This window comes from Capsella rubella, unplaced genomic scaffold, assembly GCF_000375325.1.
Source record: "Capsella rubella cultivar Monte Gargano unplaced genomic scaffold, Caprub1_0 scaffold_1, whole genome shotgun sequence".
Taxonomy (NCBI): Eukaryota; Viridiplantae; Streptophyta; class Magnoliopsida; order Brassicales; family Brassicaceae; genus Capsella; species Capsella rubella.
The window spans coordinates 8,240,848-8,260,455 of NW_006238923.1; the positions used below are offsets into that span (position 1 = coordinate 8,240,848).

Sequence of the window (19,608 nt, forward strand, 5' to 3'; positions counted from 1 at the left end):
TTTGTTAAGATTGTATAAAATCATATAAATGAAACAGGATGGTTTTACATAGAGTTAACCCAATTGTTTGGTTCCTTGGCAAAAAAATAGATAAAAAACAAGGAAGCAAAGGTTCATAAAAGAGTAGTCCATCTGATCCATAGACCAATCAATTTCTTGAAACCCTTACGAATTATTCTTGCGGATATGGTGTTTAAATTGGTGATTTTGCATGTAACAATAGAAACTATGCCGCCAAATGAGAAACTCATGGCTGCTAGAGATGCAACTTTCTACATAAAGGTGAACGTAGCCGAGTATGGGTAAGAAGCGTTGTCATCAGCCTAGGCCCTCCCCGTCATGTCTTTGTTTTGCATGCTCTTATCTCACGTATCATATCCTCGAATATTTAAGATTTTTGTTTTCATTCGAATTTCGAGCTATAGTCTTAAAAAATCTATGTTATGAGGGAAAGATGAAGGTGGAAACAAATGAGTAGCTTTTGTTTAGCCATCACAAGACTGAAGCAGGTTAAATATTTGAATAGTAATATCGGATATGCAAATTAAATCTTTGGGTTATAATATCAAAATAAAAGTTAGTTGCAAACTATATTCCTTGTACGTAGTCGATCAATTATTGAGTCAGTCCTCCCCTTCTTTGACATTTTGACGAGTTTTTTTTCATCTTCTTCGATTTTTCCTTAACTCTCTTCTTTGCCTTCTTGAATTCTTCTTCCCAAGACAACTCTTTTGTCTTTTTGCTTTTGGATGATGGCTTGCCATGTAAGCAACCCATGGCTCGTGCTAGGGACAACTTATCAAACCATGATATTAAAAACTTCGATTTCGATTTGTTCTTTCCTTTGTCTAGATAAGATGATTGGGAGGCTAAATCAATTGAGGTTAGTGAAGATGGACTGATTCTTGAGTTCTCTTTAGGAAGAAGCTTTAGGGTTTGTGTTGTTGGAGTCAAAATCTCACCTTCTTGAGAAGCTCTCGTTGAACTAGAAGAACCAATTCTCCTAGAACCTTCCCCAAGCCCACCTTGTGAATTCTCCTCAAACCGCGGTGAAGCTAAATCAATGGAGACAAAAGACGATGAGCTAAGTTGTGTTGTTGGAGGCCAAATCTTGTCTTGTTGAGAAAACCTCGCTGAACTCGAACCAGTTCTCCCATAATCTAAGAAATCTCCAAGGTGACCTCCTGAATTCACACCCGTATTGCGTTTGCTTCCGGAGAAAGTCTGTGTCTCTTCAACAGATGAATCCAAAGGACAAGAGTCGTTTCTAGCTGGATTGGACAAAGAAGAAACAGAGGAAACGTTTCCACGATTCTTCTTGTCCACGCAACTTGCCATGCTCTTGGAGTGAGAGAAAAGCTTCCTTGAGGGAGACGAAACCGTGTCTGGTCGAGAAACCGGAAGAGACTTGAGACGACGTAAACGGGTTTCAAGATTAGTGGGAGGAGCAGAGTCGTCGGTGAAGCCAGCGCAGTTGATTTTGGCGACTTGTTCAATAACGTAGAGATCTTTAGCTTGTGAAAGCAGATCCTCCACAGCTGAATCGTAGTCTCTACCAGAGATAAATCTTGACATCTTCGTTGGTTATAACTTATATATAGAAGACTATGATTCCTTCTCCCACACAAGGGCTAATTCATGCGTGCTGTTTGTTTAAGTGGTGAAACCATGCTTTATTCATATTAATTGCTGTCTATTGATTCTTACTAATCTTTTCTATTCAATGTCCATTTCTTTCTCTGTTTAAAAATTGTTAATTGTCCAATTTTCATGTTTTGTTAGTCAACTGTAATTATATATTATTTACTTCATTTATCTATGTAGTATAACTGTAAAATTGACTTATTTATATATCTTCGAAAGAGTTTCTTTCCCAAAAATAAAAACATTGTTGATACATAACATAAGGACTCTTGTTTTCGAGTTTTCAGTAACAAAATTTTGTAACTTGAAAATAGATGGTTTATAATTTAAATGTAAGAAGAACATACTAAAGCTTATACAAGATAGAAGTAGAAATTCTACAAAACCAAAGGCCTCTCAACTGAAGAAGAAAGATTTACCCTTTTAATCAAGTATCAAAAACTTTTTTCACTAGCTTTCTCAGAGTTTGAGGCTTTTCAGGGAACTCCTTGTGGCTCCATCTTCCTGCTCAACCTGGAAGACATACACATATGTAAGAACACATTGAAATCGCAGAGAAAAGTATGCTTGCGAATTATTAAAGCCAAGCTTGTGGAATCTCACCTCGACAACTACTCTTGATTTCTTCTTTGATTTTCCTTTATCATCAGACCCCTTTAAAGGTCTTCCCTTTTTATGAATCACAACTTGCTCTTCAGCATCATCGTCCTCATCCTCATCATCTGAGTCTGTAGAGAGAGTTTAATGATTGGAATTATTTATATGAAGAAAAAAAGCTATATATGATGTAGTAATGAACCCTTGACTTTATCATCAACACTCAAATGCATTCAAACCTATTACAAGGATTGAATAGTTTCTCCAGATATAAATGCATGAACTTCAATATTTTAGTTAAATGGTGAAAAAGAAAGAAGAAGGAGGGAGATGAGCATTACCATGATCGTCACCATCTTCAAGGTAAGACTCTTTAGATGGAAAACCAGAGAAGTCTTCTATATCTTCTTCTAACTCCTCCTCGAGTTCATCATCACCTTCAACATATTCAATCACTCCATCCTGAGATATATATTTTAACAAAAGAAGATCAGTAGGAAGACATTGCATAGGTTTGATGGACTACTACCAAAATTACGCGCATATACAAAAGTACCTCTTCCACTTCCTCTTCCACTTCGTTTCCAGTATCAAGAACTTTGTTAAACACAGCTTCTGGGTAATTGTATATGTCAGTAGGGTAAATGCCTGTCTTCAAACGAGTTAACAACTCGGTTTCAATGGCCTGTAAAAAAGAACCAGGACTATCATGAAAACCTCAGAACTAATGTGCAGAGATATAAACCCAAAAACAACAAATCGTGACCTTATCCAACACCGCTGCTTTTAGAGCCTTCTCCTCTCTTCTCTTCTCCCTCTTTATTTGCCTCCTCGGCATAGGAAGTACAGTCTCCCTGTCATTCGAAAACAAAAATACCAACTAATTAATCAGAACAAGAAAAGAACTAGCTACATGTAAATCAAACAAGATACCAAACTCCACAAACAAAAAGCAGAAGAGGAAAAGACCTTGTTTTCAGAGCAAGTTTTCTCATACGAATACGCATCTGAGTCATTTTAGTCAGTCTTTGTTTAACCTTATGCTGCAACAACTTGGGCCAGTACAACTGCCACACGTAAAAAAAACAGAATTAAACCCCAGATCTTAATATATAAACAAAGATAGAAGAAGAAGAAGAAGGAAGTGATCAGAAGCAGCTCACCAAGTGTTTGTCAATCATTTCAAGAGCCTGCTCATAGTTTCTTGGCAGCTTAATTCTCTCCCACAAGTTCTTTGGCATGTGAGCTCTCTCTATAGTCTTCATATATAAATAAAACACCCCTACAAAGAAAACAACAACAACACAAGAGACAGGACTCCGTTGTAAGAGACCATCAAAACACTGAACTCAAAAGAACCATCTTTATAACTACATCAAGCAAACAAACTCCTAATCCTAGACTATACTAAACTCAAAACCAGCTCAAAGATAGACTCTTTTTGAATTCAATTTTACAGATTTTTTTAAAAAATTACCATCATGGTCTCGGATAGTGGCGTATCGACTATTAGCAAGAGGACAAGAGCTTCGATTACAGATTCCCGTTACATTATATTGGTTTCTGCAGAATATTCCAGTTTCGATTCTACAAAAAGCAAAAGAGACCCAAACCCATCAACAAAAATCGAGATACATCAGATGAAAATTGAAAAGATGATAAGTGACGATTTGAATACATACTTGGCCATGTAACTGCAGTGCTTGTGCCTGATGACCTGCCATATAACCTCATCGTGCTGCATCTTTCACGGCGAAAAGCTTAAAAATCTGGTAAAGGGTTTAGAATTCGGCGAGGCTTTAGGGTTTAGAGGACGGCGGCGATCAACTGTCGTCGAAAAGAACGAATTGGTAGCGAAATCACTCAGTTTGATGATACTAGGGATAACTATTTTGGGCCTGATGGACTGATATAAAATGATGCCCAAGTTAATAAAAAGCCCAAACTTCAAAACCCTTTCTTTGTATCTCTCCTTAATAAAACCCTAGCCGCATGTTTTATATAAAAACCATTCTACTACACATTTCAGCAAATCCCTAAGATCTTAAATCCTAAAATGGCGACGGCGTTGAAGAAGAACAGGAAGAAGAGAGGTCACGTCAGCGCCGGTCATGGACGTATCGGAAAGCATCGCAAGCATCCCGGAGGTCGTGGTAACGCCGGAGGTATGCATCACCACCGTATCCTGTTCGACAAGTACCATCCAGGTTACTTCGGCAAAGTCGGTATGAGGTACTTCCACAAGCTCCGTAACAAGTTCTTCTGCCCGATCGTTAACCTCGACAAGCTCTGGTCGCTCGTGCCCGAAGATGTGAAGGCGAAATCGAACAAGGACAATGTTCCGTTGATCGATGTGACGCAGCATGGTTTCTTCAAGGTTTTGGGGAAAGGTCATTTGCCAGAGAACAAGCCTTTCGTCGTGAAGGCTAAGCTTATCTCTAAGACTGCTGAGAAGAAGATTAAGGAAGCTGGTGGTGCCGTCGTCCTCACTGCTTAGGTTTTTAAAAGTTTATTAAAGTCTTCACTTTTAAATTATTATTTTCAAGCTTTTTGAACTCTGCTTTGTTGGATTTTTGGAATTGAGAGATCTTTTAATCAATGGCAATGGATTATATTTTTGCTCTGTGTTGTTGGGAATTTTTGATTTTGTTAGTTGCCCACTGCTATATTTGATTCATCTCTGCTTTTACAGTTGTTTCATCAATGTTCCCAATAGACAACTGCGTGTTATTTCGAAAATGCAAGTTTAGTTTGATGGTGTTTAAGGATGATGTATGTGTAAACCTTGAACTTAGATGTCGCTTATAGTGTATAGGTTCTTATAGAGAAAGTTATAGCTTGATCAATCTGCGAATCACTGTTCTTCCTCTGTGGTTATCCATTTTGTTTATTTCGAATCCATGATGTCTTGTTCAATGACCATATCCTTTGATTGTTTTCACTTTCACCATCTGAAAAGAATCATTTTATCTCTTCAATCTCCTCTACTCTCTCTGTTTCACCTCCCCATTTTCTTATTCTAGCCTCTGCTAATGAAGCCTGTAAATTTCTGAACATTAATACGTAAAAACTGAAACTGGTACTTGAAAAATAAGAATTGTTTCACCTCGTTGTTCCAGTTGGTTCTATAGATCATCAAAAGAAGAACACATGTCTGAACCACTGTTCCTGTTAGCATTCCTGTTCATATCCCCTGTATTCGTGTGTACCAACATCAGCTTCACAGCTTGTCATGTTTCCGATTAGAAATGAAGATTATACATACTTTTACTCCAAGTTCCATTTTGTAACCGAGCACAAGACCAATAGGGATACCGCATAAATAGTAACACCCAATGTTCACATATGCAACTATGCCTTGCCATCCAGCTCCAACTGCTACACCTTTTGTTTAAAAGAATAGCAATGTTAACTTTTTTCACATTGGCCTTAATGTTGATTCAAAGTTTAGGCTTCTAATGTTGCAAGAGAAGTACTACCAGAAAGAACAGGCTGAACGTTGTTGATGACGATTGTGAGAGCCAGCAATGGAGTCAGCTGTTTCACGAGTCCTCTCACTTCTTCATCATTAGAGAACATTGCTGGATATTTGTCTCGTAACGCGATGAGCGTCATCGATATCACAGCTCCGATCGAGACAGAAGTTATCATAGCCACTATCAATAAGAATTTCGCCCTTCTTGGGTGTTCAGCTCCAAGCTCGTTCGACACTCTTACACTGCACATTTAACACATATTTTTCATCATCCAATCATTAAAAAAAAAAAAATCTTTCTCATAGAGTCTTTGTGATGTACCTCACAGCCGCATTGAAGCCAAAGGCCACCATGATCGGCCATCCCAATATGTTCATGCTAAATAACCAAACCGTTAATTCCGTTCTTAACCAAAACACAAGTTTCATAGGGACATAGAACTCACCATATCGAAAGAGCAGCCACCGAGACTTGAGGGTTCTTGAGGTAACCCGCAAACAGAATCAACGCCATGAAATACCAAACCTCTAGACTGAAACCAAAAACACCAAGTCACTACCTACACAATGATGAGCCGTAATCAGATTCCAAACCAAATTTGATATCTCACCAAACCATGACTGCAGAGGCAAGAGACAATCTTGCAAAGCCTCTGAGATTCTTGAAAGCCTTCCATGAGAGCCCTGACCAAGCTCTGCCACAAGAACCTCCACAGATGTAAACTATTTGAGCTCCATCTATTAACCACCACGACACATTCAGTACAGCAGCTCCTCCAGCCATTCCCCAACCGAGTTTTAGCATCAGCAACCAACTCAATAGAGCATGCTGAAACAGCACGGTTGCCGCTATAATCGCCATTGCATTCACCTTGCTTTGTGCCTATCAACAGTCTCCTAATTAAACTAGTTGAATATATCTCAAGGTAAAGGTATATTTTGATTATTGTTTTACCTGCAAGAACTTGGCCGTGGCGAAGTTGACGGCGTAAGCAAAGAGCTGAGGGATCATCCAGAGGGAGAATTTCCCGGCGGCTTTAGAAATCTCCGGCGACTGTCCGAGGAGACTCAAAAGTGGAGTAGCAAAAACGTAGAAAAGGGAAAGAAGAAGGGCACAAGAGTTAAGGATGATCCAAGACCTCTGTAGATATATTCCCATCATCTCTAGTTGCCCTGCTCCATACGCTTGCCCACAAAGCGTTGCTAGTGCACTCCCCATCCCAAGCTTTTATATCAAATTTAAAGATAACTAAAAGTTTATAATTGGCAAATACATATGCTTGTAAAAATCGATATATGAATAATTCGTTAGTTACAAACAAGAACAGCATGATTTAACGTTTAATTATTTATATTTTTCCTAAGGGGATCAATTAAAATGCATGAGTTAAAGTTTTATTAACGTAATGAATGACGCTTAATTACCATAACACCGACAGAGAAGCCGGAGATGACTGAGTTCTGTATGGAGACGGCAGCTAGAGCCAACGTGTTGACATGTCCAGCGAGGATCTGCGTGACAGCGCCAAGAGAGTATTGACAGAAAGATGTGAATATCGCCGGACCAGCGAGCCACCATAGTTTCTTTGACTCAGCCGCGAACTGCCGGAGGAAGTCTCTACCATCGGAGATCGGAGGCATGTCGGTGTCGGATTTGGTATGTGCTCGATGTTCTTCTTCCGAGGCGACATCATCTTCTTCATGATCAACGTTGAGAGTTTCCATAGTTCTTACGAGCTACTAAAGATATTGTTGTAATTTCTTGGACATGCATGCATAATGCATATATTTATGTCTATGCAATATTTGCTTTAAGATTTATTTTTGTTTAAATGCAATATACATCATGTTAGGTTCTATAAACTTAGTATTGGCTTTTCAAAATCTTAGTATTGTTCCTTAATTTAGATATGCTGTGGGAGAGTACGAAAATGAAAGAGGTCTAACTATTGTTATATATGCTCCAAACTTTTCTGTGAGTGATAATATCGACTTTACCACCCAATTTTAACTTTCTGAAATTAGTTGAATTAATGACCTAAGTAATTTGGTATCTATCCAATTCAACAGTGAGGATTATTTAAATAACAATTACTAATTAATTTTCTTATCAAAAACTACTTTAAATAAATCTAAATATATTGTTGATTCGTTGCTAAATAAACAATAATAATTATCTCTGTCAATAAAAAAAAAAAAAACAGAGTAAGATATGTCCTAATTTGTCAATACCTAAATCCATAAGCATAAGCCAGTGTATGAGTTTTGTCTTAGTCGCAGTTGAAGCCGAAACAACTCGTACACATGCATGCACGATATTCAAACATTATCAAAACACCAAAACGAAACAAAACCAAATACAAACGTATGAAGCAAACAAAATTGTTATCTCTACCTCAAAAGTCATAACTCCTAAAGCTGCACCAAAAGCAAACGAAAAATCATAAGTTTGAAAATTATTCGTTGACGCCGGCAGAGAAGAAAGATCTCAGCCTCCTCGATGTTTGGGAGCCGGCGGACATTCTAACGGCTGTGGAATCCTAAACTGCTCTGCTTTAGGCGTCGTGTACCCTTCTTCTTCCTCTGTTGTTTCTCCGCTTAGCTTTCCTTTTTCTTCTTCTGGCTTCTCAACCGTCTTCACTGGAGACAGAACTAATCTGATCAGTTGCTCTTCATTACGAATCATATTCTTCTCATGTCTTTCTCTTTCTCTACTATCTTCTTTATCCTTCTTATTACCCTCAATATCCATAGAGCTTACCAAAAAATCGAAAACAGAGAACTGAGAAGTAACAATTGTTAGCAAAGATTAAGAATAAATAGAGGACAAATACATATATAGCTTTGGACTTTGATCTTATAAAAGTTTGTTTTATACGACTTTATCACGTATGGATTTATCATATTGTTTTATTATAAGAAATATTAAGTTGGCTTCGTTTTTTCATAATCAAAAACAAACTCCAATTTGGACAAGGATTCTATTTTCTTTTCTTTGATTAATTATTTAATTTGCATAACTACAAATTTCATATTACCACAAAAAAAAAGAGACCATTGCCTAAACTCTATTCCATTGAGAGAAAGATCTTAAATCAGTTTCCAATTGAAAATAGAAGTAGAGACACAACGAGAGATAGAGAGAGTTTAGAGAATATGACAAATAGAAAGAGTACTACAGAGATTTAGCTTTAAGAAGTATAGCAGAACACAATAGTTGTTCAGAAGAAGGAGAAAGTAATCACATTCTGGAATAACCAACGTTATTATCATACTGAGTCATGAACTCGTCGTTGAACTTCTTGAAACTGTCCATGATCTCTGGCATTTCTTCTTCCGCGGGAAGGATCGTTGTCCTCAGATGGAAAACACTGTCAAAATCCACAAAGAGGAATAAGTTTATAAGAAGATATCAAAAGAGCATGAATGGAATCGTATTTGGAGATTCTTTACCCTTCTTTCTGTCCAAATCCAGAGCCAGGGACTGTGGAGATTCCTGTGGCTTCTAAGAGCTTGAGACAGTAGAAAACGTCTGGAACTTTTCCAGCTTGTTTTGCAGCTTGGAGAGCTCCCGGTGGTAACCGTATTTGAGGAAACGAATACATTGCACCTAACATGTTACACAAGAATCATCAAGAACCATATCCAAAATTCTAAAAGTGAGCGGCTTTGATTGCTTTGTGTTGTTTCTACCTTCTGTGAAATTGCATACAACGTTTTTGCAGCTGTTAAATCCATCAGTCATGATCTTTGCTCTCCTTCTCAGTGATTCAAGAATCCCCTTGCTAGAGAATAGTTCAAAAAGAATTTAATGATTCAGTCTGAGCATTATGATCAGCTATCATGAGTGTGTTGAAGCTTTTGTGTATACCTTTCACGGGCAAACTGGTCATATGAAATATCTCCAGGCTTTGGAGGACTAACCATCAAACCCATCTACACAGGCCATATCACTCTCAGAACATACTAACGATTTCTACAAAATCAAATCCACATTTCATGAAGTCTTTTCACTTACAAAGATCTGCGCAGAGACATTGGGACTGAGGGCAATTGATGCAACCTTGTATATCTCCTCAACAACCTGCAAAAACCAGAAATTATGTTTATGTTTGACACAGGGCACATAACATAACTAACTACACAGAGGTTTAAACAGAGCTTCAAGACAAACCCTGGGAGGGATATTGGTCATCTCAAAGTATCCACCTCGCTGTCCACATTCTCCCCAATATCCTTTAGAGACGGTGTGGAAGGATACAAGCTGAACTCCCTTGCTGAATGGCGAACCCATATCCATCAAAACCTTTGAATTTTTAAAGAATGATAAAGTCAGATGAAGGATCACAAATTAGGCACAAGTTTCAGAAGCATGAAGGCAAAGATAGAAGCTGACCTTCTTGGAGCTGATAAAGGGACGCTCATCCTGGTATATGTTTTGCTGATAAACTTCGTCTCCCAGAAGAACTAATTTCTCGTTATAACAGAACTTCAATATCTCTCTTAAGTTAGCTTCACTTAGACACTGACCAGTCGGGTTCCCAGGGTTAATGATCACCATTGCCCTTACCTGTATACCCATTCAAAAAGAAATTGTAACTGGGGAAAGAATGACATATGCATCTATGCTAACTGCATCATCTATAATTGCAAGAGTAGAAGGAATAAGAGTGCTTAGTGCTTACTGTTATCCCTTGCGAACGAGCCTGAGCAACGGATTGTCGAAGGTTATTAACATCAAGTCCCCAATTTTCAGACTCATCAAGATAGTAAGGAACAAGAGTACCACCTAAAAGTGATATGGTAGCTGAGTAGAGGGGATACTGTGGAACCGGAACTAGAATCTGCCAAACAGAAAAATAAAATAAAAAACACTTATAAATGAAATTTCAGGGGTACATCACAGTAGAAAGACCTGCTGGGACAGAGCATACCCCGTCTCCATCACCGCGTATAACACAATTCAAGATTTGCATCACACCTTTGCTAGCTCCATCAGTGAGAAATATGAGTTCTGGGTCACTGTACATATAGAAGCAGAAAGCCTAAGCTGGGTCTGTTTCTACAACAAAATATATTTCATGATGCAAGAAAACACTGAAATGAAAGCAATCACCTTGGATACCCATCACGCCGTTGAATGAACTCAGCAACCTCTTTCCTTACTCCTGGAAGGCCTCTTGAGTCACTGTAGGCACCTAATGAAACAGAAAAAGCAATATAACTAGCTTTTCTGATGATCAACACTAATAAACAAATCATAGATGGGGATCATAAGGTCATACCTAAACCGCCTGAAGTCAAGGAAAGATAATGTTTAGCTCTTGCAATAGCATCAGCTGGAAATATCATTCCAACATTCGGGTCATCTAGTAGAAACGGAGCTTGACAAAGCGCAACCACCTGCAAATGGTTGATTCTTTTTACTATATAGGCTCAACTTAGATTTGAGTCTCTCTGTCTAAGAATTGTCTATACACACCTGGCGAGGAAATGTCAATGGCTTCTGGCCTAAAGCATGAGGGTTCCCAACGTTGGTGAAAATAATCTGTTATTTAATATTTATCCCAAAGTTAGGAACTGCCAATAACTATGGACAAATCAAGTGCTAAGATCACAATAGCAGATGCATATCAAAGTCCAAAACCAACAAGGAACCACATGTCTATCTAAAGCTCCTTGTTCAGATGTAAAGGCACAAGATAAGTCAAAACTGATTTACCTTTTTGCCTTCTTTCTGAAGCTCAGAAGCTCGGAGATAGAGTTCACCTCTGACGGCATACTGACACTTCTTGACGTTTTCATTCAGAGTATCGTAGTCTAATGCCTTGATAGCCATTATATTTCACTCTAAAGCAAAACACTAGCTCAACTTCAACCTTATCAACACTCTCCTCTACAATTGGGAATTAAAAAAACTTGTGTCAGACAGAGTTCATCTAAGTTTACATCAGCAACTGGAACCAGAAAGCCAGATTGGATGAAGATAGCAGATGTCCCTAAAAATCCCTAATTAATGAATCACAAAACCCAAAATCTGAAGCTCATTCTCCAGAACAAATTCATAATCGTAAAGGAACAAAAAAAAAAGGTGACGCCTTTACAAAAGGGTTTTGCAGAATCATTGAAAAGGAGAAGAATTTGAGAAATGATCGATCCAAAAAGAAAGAAAAACTAAATCACAAACCTTAAAACTCAATGCTGTGACTCCAAAAAAAAAAGTCTATCTGGAGAGTCACGTTCTGTTCCAGAGCCAAGGGCAGAGAAAAGAGTGTGTGTGTGATTTAAAAAAAAATACTTGTCTAGCAGATTACAATTGTGTGTCTGACATGGATTTGGAGCATTCCTCAATCCAATCAAGTGGCTTCACAACAAAGGAAGCAGCATAGCCACTGAAAAAACGATTTATCAGACAAAAGTCAGTTCCACAATATCTATCCGCCGTGTCTCAATTTTATGCTACGAAGACCGTTCTTGGAATTAAAAAAAATAAAATAAAAGGAAACAGATAAATTTGAAAAGAATAAAAGTGTGGTGGAGATTTCCAAACGAAAAGATTGTAAAATTTGTCACTTCTTCATGGTTTTGGGATACGACCTATAGGGTTGACCCACGTATCCCTTCGGTTTTGTTTTCATCCTTTTTTAGACGCTGGTTTTGTGTTTTCTTCTGTCTTGGGCCTCTTTGGCTCTGGCTCCTCGTACTCTCAAAAGGCTTAGCTATGCTCAAAATTGGATTCAACAATTCAATTTTGATAACTCATACTATTGTTTAAGTCTGCTAAACCTGCCTTTGTTGAATTCGTTGTAACATCTTTTTTTATTTTATAGATAATGACATACTAACTTAACCAATTTTTTAACTTTTTCTCTAACAAATAAACAAGTTCCTGGAAGAAATGATGAGAACCACTTTGAAAACATGGGAAACCCCCATAAGGCCGGATTTGAATCTTAACCCGAATAATTATGAGACTCGAAGCACATATTGTGTTGTGTAAGTCTTTTTTTGATTGATGATTTGAGAGAATGAGTATTGTAGTCTCATTTTCATGCATTATACCGAATTAACATTGAATTTAGAAGTCATTAGACGATTATAAACTTTTAAAGATTACATAACCAATTGACTAATTGCAGATTCAAAATTCTTCGAAAATTAGATATCATAGAAGAATGTAAATAAGGCCGGGAAGGTGTAAAATCAATATTTTCAATTTGCCATTCATTTTTTTTCATTGATTTTGTTTTATTGGAATTAATAAGGTGACTTAAGTCATAATGGCAGCTAAAAAATCATCATGGCGGCTAAAAAATCATTTTTTTTTGTTTGTTTTAACGGCACTTAACGAGTAAAACCAATATTAGTTTTATTATTATAAGATAAACTAAATTATAATGCTTAACATAACCGAAACAAGTTTATTAAAGCCATTACAAGATATTAAATAAAAGAGCTCAAGGCTCAATGCATTTGAGATCCTTGATGGTGGCGAGTCTATGGAGAAAGACGTCATAGTCGTCGTCGCGGCTAAGCATGCTGACACGGACGTACTTCTTGGCACAGCCACATCGGTCCCCTCCTCTCGTCAAAACCTTATTTTCCTTCAAGAGGCTTCCGAGATCTCTTTCCGCTTTTAACCCCAACCACGCAAACGCTGCAAACAACAACCAAAAACCGTTAACGACCGTTTCAAATCTAACACAAAAATGCATGGGTTTGTAGTTTTAAGTACGTACCAGGAGCAGAGGAGATGGTTTTGCCAAAGAAGTTGCAGAAGGCTTGAGGGTGATTAGGGATGGTGAACGCGTCACCGGAGTCGACTACCTCACGTAGCCTCTCCCACCGTGAGTTCATTTTCTCGTAGCCATACTCAAAGAAGCTCTCCGACTGTGTTCGACAGGTTTTGGTCAGTTCGTTGAGAATTTTGGTGGCTCGAATTTGTGACTCCTTCGACACACCAATGGAGTTCACAGTTAAGTACTGCACCATCTTCTTAGCCACATCTATGTCCTTCACTAACGCCCACCTTCACTCACAAAACAAAATATACATATTCATTAAATCTATAACAAATCTTGATTATGTTCGGCAAAAAGAAAACATATTCACACACATTGTTAATGTTATAATGTGGGTTAGTAATTAGTCTCACTCACCCAATACGTGACCCAGCGTGGCCGGTGATCTTGGAGAAGGTGAAGAGCATAAGGTCTTGGTCTTCACGACGAGTGATGGGAGTGTAGTGTGGCCAGTAATAGGCGAAGTCATGGATCACTTTCCCACCCTCCTTACGGTTCACCACCGGCTCTCTCATGGTCCCATCAGGGTTGTTCGGTGATGTCACCATCTCTATGTACGGTCCCTCTTTGTCGAAGGTCCTTGCGTCTCCTTCCCATTTGTATAGCTTCGACTGAAGATACGACGCCTCCTCCACGTATGTCTATAATAAAACAAACATATTGAGCGTAATTCAAAATTCATAGCAAGGATTATTTTGGTTTTTTGGGACGATGTATATATATGTCACATACTTCGCAACCCTAACATAAGAATGCTTTCTGATTTCTGAATATCTCAAACATCTACACCAAACCAACTTGATGGTTACGGAAATACAAGGATTAAGTGAAGGCTTACGGAGTAATAAGGAACCGCTGCAACGATGCTGACAGGTTTGACCTCAGATAGCGACGAAAGTGCAAACAAAGCGGCCTGGCAAAGCTGTGACGAGCCAGTCCCAACCACGATGTAGCGTTCCTCGGTAGCTGCGTTACCGATCGCACCATGCAACGCCTTGATCGCCTTCTCAAGCTCTGGCTCTAGGAACCAACACACGTTCTTCGTATCGCTGAAGTAACTCATCAGATCCCATGCTGGTATCACCACCGTACACCTGTCCTTCATCTTCATCCAATACTCTTCGAACATTGTTGGATCTCCCCTGCAAAAAAGAACACAAGCAAATTAATCTCTTCGTTCAAAATTTTATCATCAAAATCTACGTCAAGACGTTTTAAGAGTATTCTTATTCAAATATGAAATAACATTTTGTAGTAGCGTTTTCATCAAAATATATGTGTCGATCACAAAAGTCTTAAAACAAATAAAAACTAAAGAAAACAATTTAACAAAAATTAAATTGACTTTGAGTGGCTCGTTTATGCAACAAAAGTGAGATGTTGTTGGTAGAAATGAAAACACATACTGATCAAGATTGATGACGCCATCTGACAAGGACTTGTTGTCCTTGTTGGAATCGCTGTCTGATTTCTTCGAGTTTCCAAACGCAATCATCTTTTCCATCTCCTTGTTTACTCTGTTGCTGGCTAATGTAACAAGATGCATGTAATAATGTTTTATGATTAGAAACTCGTATGGAGCCTATTTATAACAAAATGGTAAAGCCAATTAACTCCAATAAATGGAAAAGGTAAAGTAAAAGATTTGTGTTGTATCTTGTCACTTGTCAGCTGTAGAAACATACACGTATGCTCCAACTTTTGTAGTCAATATCACATTTACTCATTTAACACTTTTGGGTCAATATGTTATCTCATAATTTATGTTCATCCTCCTAACTACGCCAAATGTCATAAAGAATCTATCCTAGTTGTGTAGATACATAACCAATTTAGGCAAGGGGAAATCTGGTCAATAGAATCTTATGTGGATACTTTATTTTATTTAATTACTGTTTAAGGATGTATTTAACAGGTTTTCGAAGTCATATACCTTTCACGTAGAAGATAAGAACAGAGGATTAGCTCCAGCATTATGTTCCCACGTGTTGAGTTAAATCTTTCTGCTTTCACTTCCCTTATTTGTTCTTACATAGAATCTGGACTAATTAGTTAAGATATTTTTGTTGATGTATTTAAGATATATAGAACTATGTAATTTTTATAGAATACAAACTTGATAAAAATTGTTGAGTGTAAATGTAAATGTGGATTGACAGAATTTATTCAAAATATTAAATTTTAATTTAGAATTTAGCATTAGTAATTCTAGCTTTTAGACCTCTCATATTTAGTTAATATATATATTCTTCTATTCGACAAAACTATTCTAACTTCAAACATATTTTTTTTGTACGTATTTAGATATAAACAACGCCGTTATTGTGTCACATAAATGTTATATCAAACCGTATCTAAAAAGACATTAGCGCCGCCAGTTTTTATTTGTTAATGCAATTATATCAACGCCGTTATTTTTTTATTTGTAAGCGCCGTTATTTTGTATTTGTTAGCGCCGTTATTGGATAATATAAATATTTAAATTTGAACGCGAAAATAAGTTGTTGACAAAGAAGATATAACATTAAAGTTACTATTTAAAATTAATTTTACTTATTAATTCGAATACATGTAAATGACTCATAACATCCTCATGTTATTAAATATATAATTATAGTATATCATAAAAATTACAATTATTATTAATATTATCATAAATATATATTAGAAATAAATTATCACATAGTTTGGGTCCTTTGGGATCATAAATAGCACCGCCGTTACAATGTATGTATATACGTTATACGGTTATAGTGATATGAATCAAAACAACAACTTAAAGAATGAAGAAGGAATCGATGGGTATTTAAGTCCAAAGATATTCTTTAAGATTTGATAGTAATTATTTGAAGTTTAAAACGTCACTCACTTTACATGCACTCACTTTATTGCATGCTTTAAAACGTCAAAACTAGGCAAGCTTTTACGCATGCGAGATACGACGCAACGAACGAAAAACAAACTTGGACACTATCGTCTCAACTCTCACGTAATTAGAGGCAACCATATCGAACATCTATGATTTAGATGGACCAATACTGAAGCATAGGGAAAAAGATGTTTGACATGTCCCTTGGTACGTACAGTATCCAAGTGAAACTTTGGTCTGCCAAAACCAATTTCCTAAACTTTTTATTAATCTTCGAATGAGATGTTATCATAAATAGTGAACACTGTCAATTACAAATCCTAATCCAGCAATTTTTTTGGTTTGGATCTTAAGACGCTGGGTCATAGTTAGGACTCAAACTAATGGAAACCCATATGGCCATATCTAAGCCCATGACATCAATCTTGAGCTTTGGAATTCTTGTTGTTACAAACAGAGCTATACATTAGTTGATCATAGTTTGGTCTCTCTAATCTTCTTGGTCTCCCCTTGACTGGTGTTGAGCTTCGTTCGGCAATGTCTGTTGAACCTTCCTGAATACATGTTTCCTGCACCGCTCAAAGATACTGTCGTAGATCAAATCGAACTCCACCCCTGCTCGCTCTCGGTTTATAATGAACATAATATGATCTGCCTCCACTATCTTGTAGTACCTGAAACATTCAAGGAAACCCAGTAAGCCTATTTATCTTTGTCTGAATCTCCAAGAAAACTCTAATCCAGGTTAAATGTAATGGTTACATCTAGAAGAGTACTAACCAAATGCCAGGTTGTAGTGGGAGACAGTCTGATTCACTGCTAAGAGTGAGACTAGAATGTTCAACGGGAATTCGTGGATGAGTCATGGATATAGTGTTCAGTGCTCCATCATTGTCCTGCCAATCTTCATCTCTGCAACACATCGATTTGAACAGAGATTAGTATATTGTATGGTTTAGCTCTAAGTGATGATGTAAAGTCCAAAGGAATTTACATGTAGCCTTTATAAGGCAGGGGAATGTCACGAGGAAATCGCCAATGACTCATCTGCAACACTCGAATGAAAAGTAGAGGATGAATTCCCATCACACCTGAAGGAACTGTCATCATCCCAAGACGTTTTCTAGTACGTTTAGTCGCATAGCTGAAGTAGAACGTGTTTGGGAAAGTCTGCAGATGAGCATTGAGCTTCATCGATCCCTGGATCGAGAGGTCAGGTAATATCCAATCTCCAGATGATGCAAATGGGCCTGCTTTTCCAAGAAGGCAATCGACTAGACCACGAAAACCTATCTTCTTTCTCGACATGTTAAAATGGTCGAACCCGAAATTGTAGTAGGATTTGAGCCAAGGAATGTCGATCCAGTCATACATTACGACTCCAACTTTGCAAATCTGAAGCAGTGATATAGGTTTTAGGGACTTCCCGTCCTCTGGCCTGAAAATGATTTACACATTTTGGATTATAAATCGTTCAATATTTAGCTAAGAAGTTAACAGAAGGGAGAGAAAACTCACTGAATTCCATCAATGTAGGTTCGAGTAGTCCCATTTAAAGCTCCTGACAACGATGTTAAACTCAACACCCAATTCTCATTTGTATTCTCATAACCCTCAAACATCTGATAACAACACAACACAAGAAAAGAAGTTAAACAACACAAACAAACCCTGCTCGACTGATCGATTCGATGTTCAGTAATTTACACGCAATTTACCTTGTCAGCAAGCATTTGCTGCAACACACGAACAACTTGAGCACCAGCAGAGTGACCAACAAAGTGAATAGGATGATCTTCATCCCATTCTTGGTATTCCCCTAAAGTTAATCAATAGTTCATCAGAAAAAGAGTGAATCTTAAGTCTACTCAAGAAACATGAATAAAGTGAACACATAAAAGTCAAAACCTTTATCATAAAAACGACCAAATTGAGAGTGCCCACAAGCTTTACTGTGATCTTCACCATAATCAACTAACCCACCTTTCAAGTAATAAAACAGTTCTCTTGCCCTACACAAACACACACATCCTTAATCAGAAAAATCCACCCTGAGACTAAAAATCTCATAACAAAATCCACCAAAAAAAGTTTGGAACTTTCTCTTTCACCTATCGTGTACACTAGTCAAAGATCCCAAATCAGGCACCAACACTCTCTCATCCTTCTTTTCTGCTCCAGCAAAGTATGATAAACCACCTAATCTCTGCAATGGCAAATCCAATTAACGAACCAAAAAACAACCCCTTTGCATGTGTAGTAGGAGAAAAGATACTTTTGAACTTACTCCTTTGCCAAATCCGAAAATCCCATGAACCAAAACAATGGGAGGCAAATCATTGACGACTGTTGTCTTTTCTTGGTCAATTCGTTTGACTTGAACAGTAGCTTTAGGCTTGAAGATGGATTGACTCAACGACTGCGTAAGATCTCCGGCGACGGCGGAGCTGAATATGTAAAGCCCATATACCATATGAACAACAGAGCTCACTGTTAGCTCTGCAACTTGTATAGCTGATACCATCAACGACGGAATCATCCTTCTTAACCAAAAACCCAAAACCCAAATCTTTCGTCTCTTTAACACTACCCAGGGGTAAATCAAATCAAAACCCAGTAATCAAAATCTGATTTTTCACAATGGAGATGAACCAAATTCCAATTCCTGATTCTACGGACTACCCAATTCTAAGAAAGTAGCGTAAAAGAAGGAAATAAAGAAGAAGAAAAAAACGAGTCAAAAACAGAGGATAATGCTCTGTATCAACATTGAATCAGGATGAGTAAAAACCCTAATAAAGCAAAAGATGATTCTTCGTTTGCTTCTCTTCTCTTCTCTTCTCTTCTCTTCTCTGTGTGAAACAAATGGGTTTTTGTTTTTCTTTTGGCTCACAAACACACAACTTTCTCGTTCCCCCTTACGCATGAAAACAAGCTCTGTTTACGGACCAATGAAAAACGCACACTTCAATTTTATTTTCTCTTTTTGTTTTTATAAGAAAAATCTCGAAAAAAAACAAAGACTGTCAAAACTGTGTGTTTCGTGGTTGATGCTTTCTTGTGTAGTTGTGTGTAGAAGAAACGTGTATGGTTTTGGGGGAAATAAAGTGGGTTCCATCGAGAGATAGATATGGTGAACTGTTTTAAACGTAAATTTTATATAAAGAGTAACGTTTGGTTGGTATAAGTAGGAGGTAGTGGCTGAACTGTCAAGTCAAATA

The 19,608-nt window shown here is 37.6% G+C and overlaps 7 protein-coding genes across 7 annotated transcripts; 1 reads left to right on the forward strand and 6 right to left on the reverse strand.

Annotated features, from left to right (window-relative positions):
• Nucleotides 1–615: 615 nt before the first annotated feature.
• LOC17897990 lies at nucleotides 616–1,575 on the reverse strand. Its single transcript, XM_023776987.1, has 2 exons — nucleotides 1,079–1,575; nucleotides 616–985 (listed from the first exon to the last, which is right to left on the reverse strand). The coding sequence occupies exons 1-2, from the start codon at nucleotides 1,573–1,575 to the stop codon at nucleotides 616–618; spliced, it is 867 nt and encodes a 288-aa protein (XP_023632755.1).
• A 305-nt stretch (nucleotides 1,576–1,880) lies between these two features.
• LOC17898660 (protein MAK16 homolog A) lies at nucleotides 1,881–4,076 on the reverse strand. The gene is made up of 9 exons (XM_006303988.2): nucleotides 3,924–4,076; nucleotides 3,719–3,828; nucleotides 3,405–3,523; nucleotides 3,211–3,308; nucleotides 3,008–3,095; nucleotides 2,798–2,926; nucleotides 2,583–2,703; nucleotides 2,248–2,372; nucleotides 1,881–2,157 (listed from the first exon to the last, which is right to left on the reverse strand). The coding sequence occupies exons 1-9, from the start codon at nucleotides 3,983–3,985 to the stop codon at nucleotides 2,104–2,106; spliced, it is 906 nt and encodes a 301-aa protein (XP_006304050.1). The 5' UTR covers nucleotides 3,986–4,076; the 3' UTR covers nucleotides 1,881–2,103.
• A 193-nt stretch (nucleotides 4,077–4,269) lies between these two features.
• Nucleotides 4,270–4,857, forward strand: LOC17898465 (60S ribosomal protein L27a-2). The gene has a single exon (XM_006305896.2). It carries the CDS (start codon nucleotides 4,298–4,300, stop codon nucleotides 4,736–4,738), a length of 441 nt encoding a protein of 146 aa, XP_006305958.1. The 5' UTR covers nucleotides 4,270–4,297; the 3' UTR covers nucleotides 4,739–4,857.
• A 104-nt stretch (nucleotides 4,858–4,961) lies between these two features.
• On the reverse strand, nucleotides 4,962–7,441 carry LOC17900104 (protein DETOXIFICATION 32). The gene is given in 9 exon segments (XM_023789617.1): nucleotides 4,962–5,280; nucleotides 5,348–5,434; nucleotides 5,507–5,625; nucleotides 5,721–5,959; nucleotides 6,039–6,095; nucleotides 6,163–6,249; nucleotides 6,328–6,599; nucleotides 6,672–6,941; nucleotides 7,142–7,441. Coding segments are annotated over 9 exon segments (1,509 nt in total). The 3' UTR covers nucleotides 4,962–5,202.
• Nucleotides 7,442–8,773: 1,332 nt separating this feature from the next.
• LOC17897757 (glutamate--glyoxylate aminotransferase 1) lies at nucleotides 8,774–12,140 on the reverse strand. Its single transcript, XM_006307315.2, has 14 exons — nucleotides 11,904–12,140; nucleotides 11,439–11,612; nucleotides 11,199–11,264; nucleotides 11,002–11,119; nucleotides 10,833–10,914; nucleotides 10,651–10,738; nucleotides 10,402–10,560; nucleotides 10,113–10,286; nucleotides 9,891–10,022; nucleotides 9,735–9,800; nucleotides 9,588–9,652; nucleotides 9,410–9,501; nucleotides 9,170–9,326; nucleotides 8,774–9,087 (listed from the first exon to the last, which is right to left on the reverse strand). The coding sequence occupies exons 2-14, from the start codon at nucleotides 11,553–11,555 to the stop codon at nucleotides 8,958–8,960; spliced, it is 1,446 nt and encodes a 481-aa protein (XP_006307377.1). The 5' UTR covers nucleotides 11,556–11,612; nucleotides 11,904–12,140; the 3' UTR covers nucleotides 8,774–8,957.
• A 927-nt stretch (nucleotides 12,141–13,067) lies between these two features.
• Nucleotides 13,068–15,054, reverse strand: LOC17900474 (tryptophan aminotransferase-related protein 1). The gene is made up of 5 exons (XM_006304482.2): nucleotides 14,925–15,054; nucleotides 14,357–14,660; nucleotides 13,876–14,159; nucleotides 13,456–13,745; nucleotides 13,068–13,373 (listed from the first exon to the last, which is right to left on the reverse strand). Exons 1-5 carry the CDS (start codon nucleotides 15,020–15,022, stop codon nucleotides 13,174–13,176), a joined length of 1,176 nt encoding a protein of 391 aa, XP_006304544.2. The 5' UTR covers nucleotides 15,023–15,054; the 3' UTR covers nucleotides 13,068–13,173.
• Nucleotides 15,055–16,637: 1,583 nt separating this feature from the next.
• On the reverse strand, nucleotides 16,638–19,381 carry LOC17897952 (lipase). The gene is made up of 8 exons (XM_006307355.2): nucleotides 18,675–19,381; nucleotides 18,499–18,593; nucleotides 18,296–18,399; nucleotides 18,106–18,206; nucleotides 17,906–18,009; nucleotides 17,382–17,825; nucleotides 17,168–17,299; nucleotides 16,638–17,061 (listed from the first exon to the last, which is right to left on the reverse strand). The coding sequence occupies exons 1-8, from the start codon at nucleotides 18,924–18,926 to the stop codon at nucleotides 16,878–16,880; spliced, it is 1,416 nt and encodes a 471-aa protein (XP_006307417.1). The 5' UTR covers nucleotides 18,927–19,381; the 3' UTR covers nucleotides 16,638–16,877.
• Between the last annotated feature and the right edge of the window lie 227 nt (nucleotides 19,382–19,608).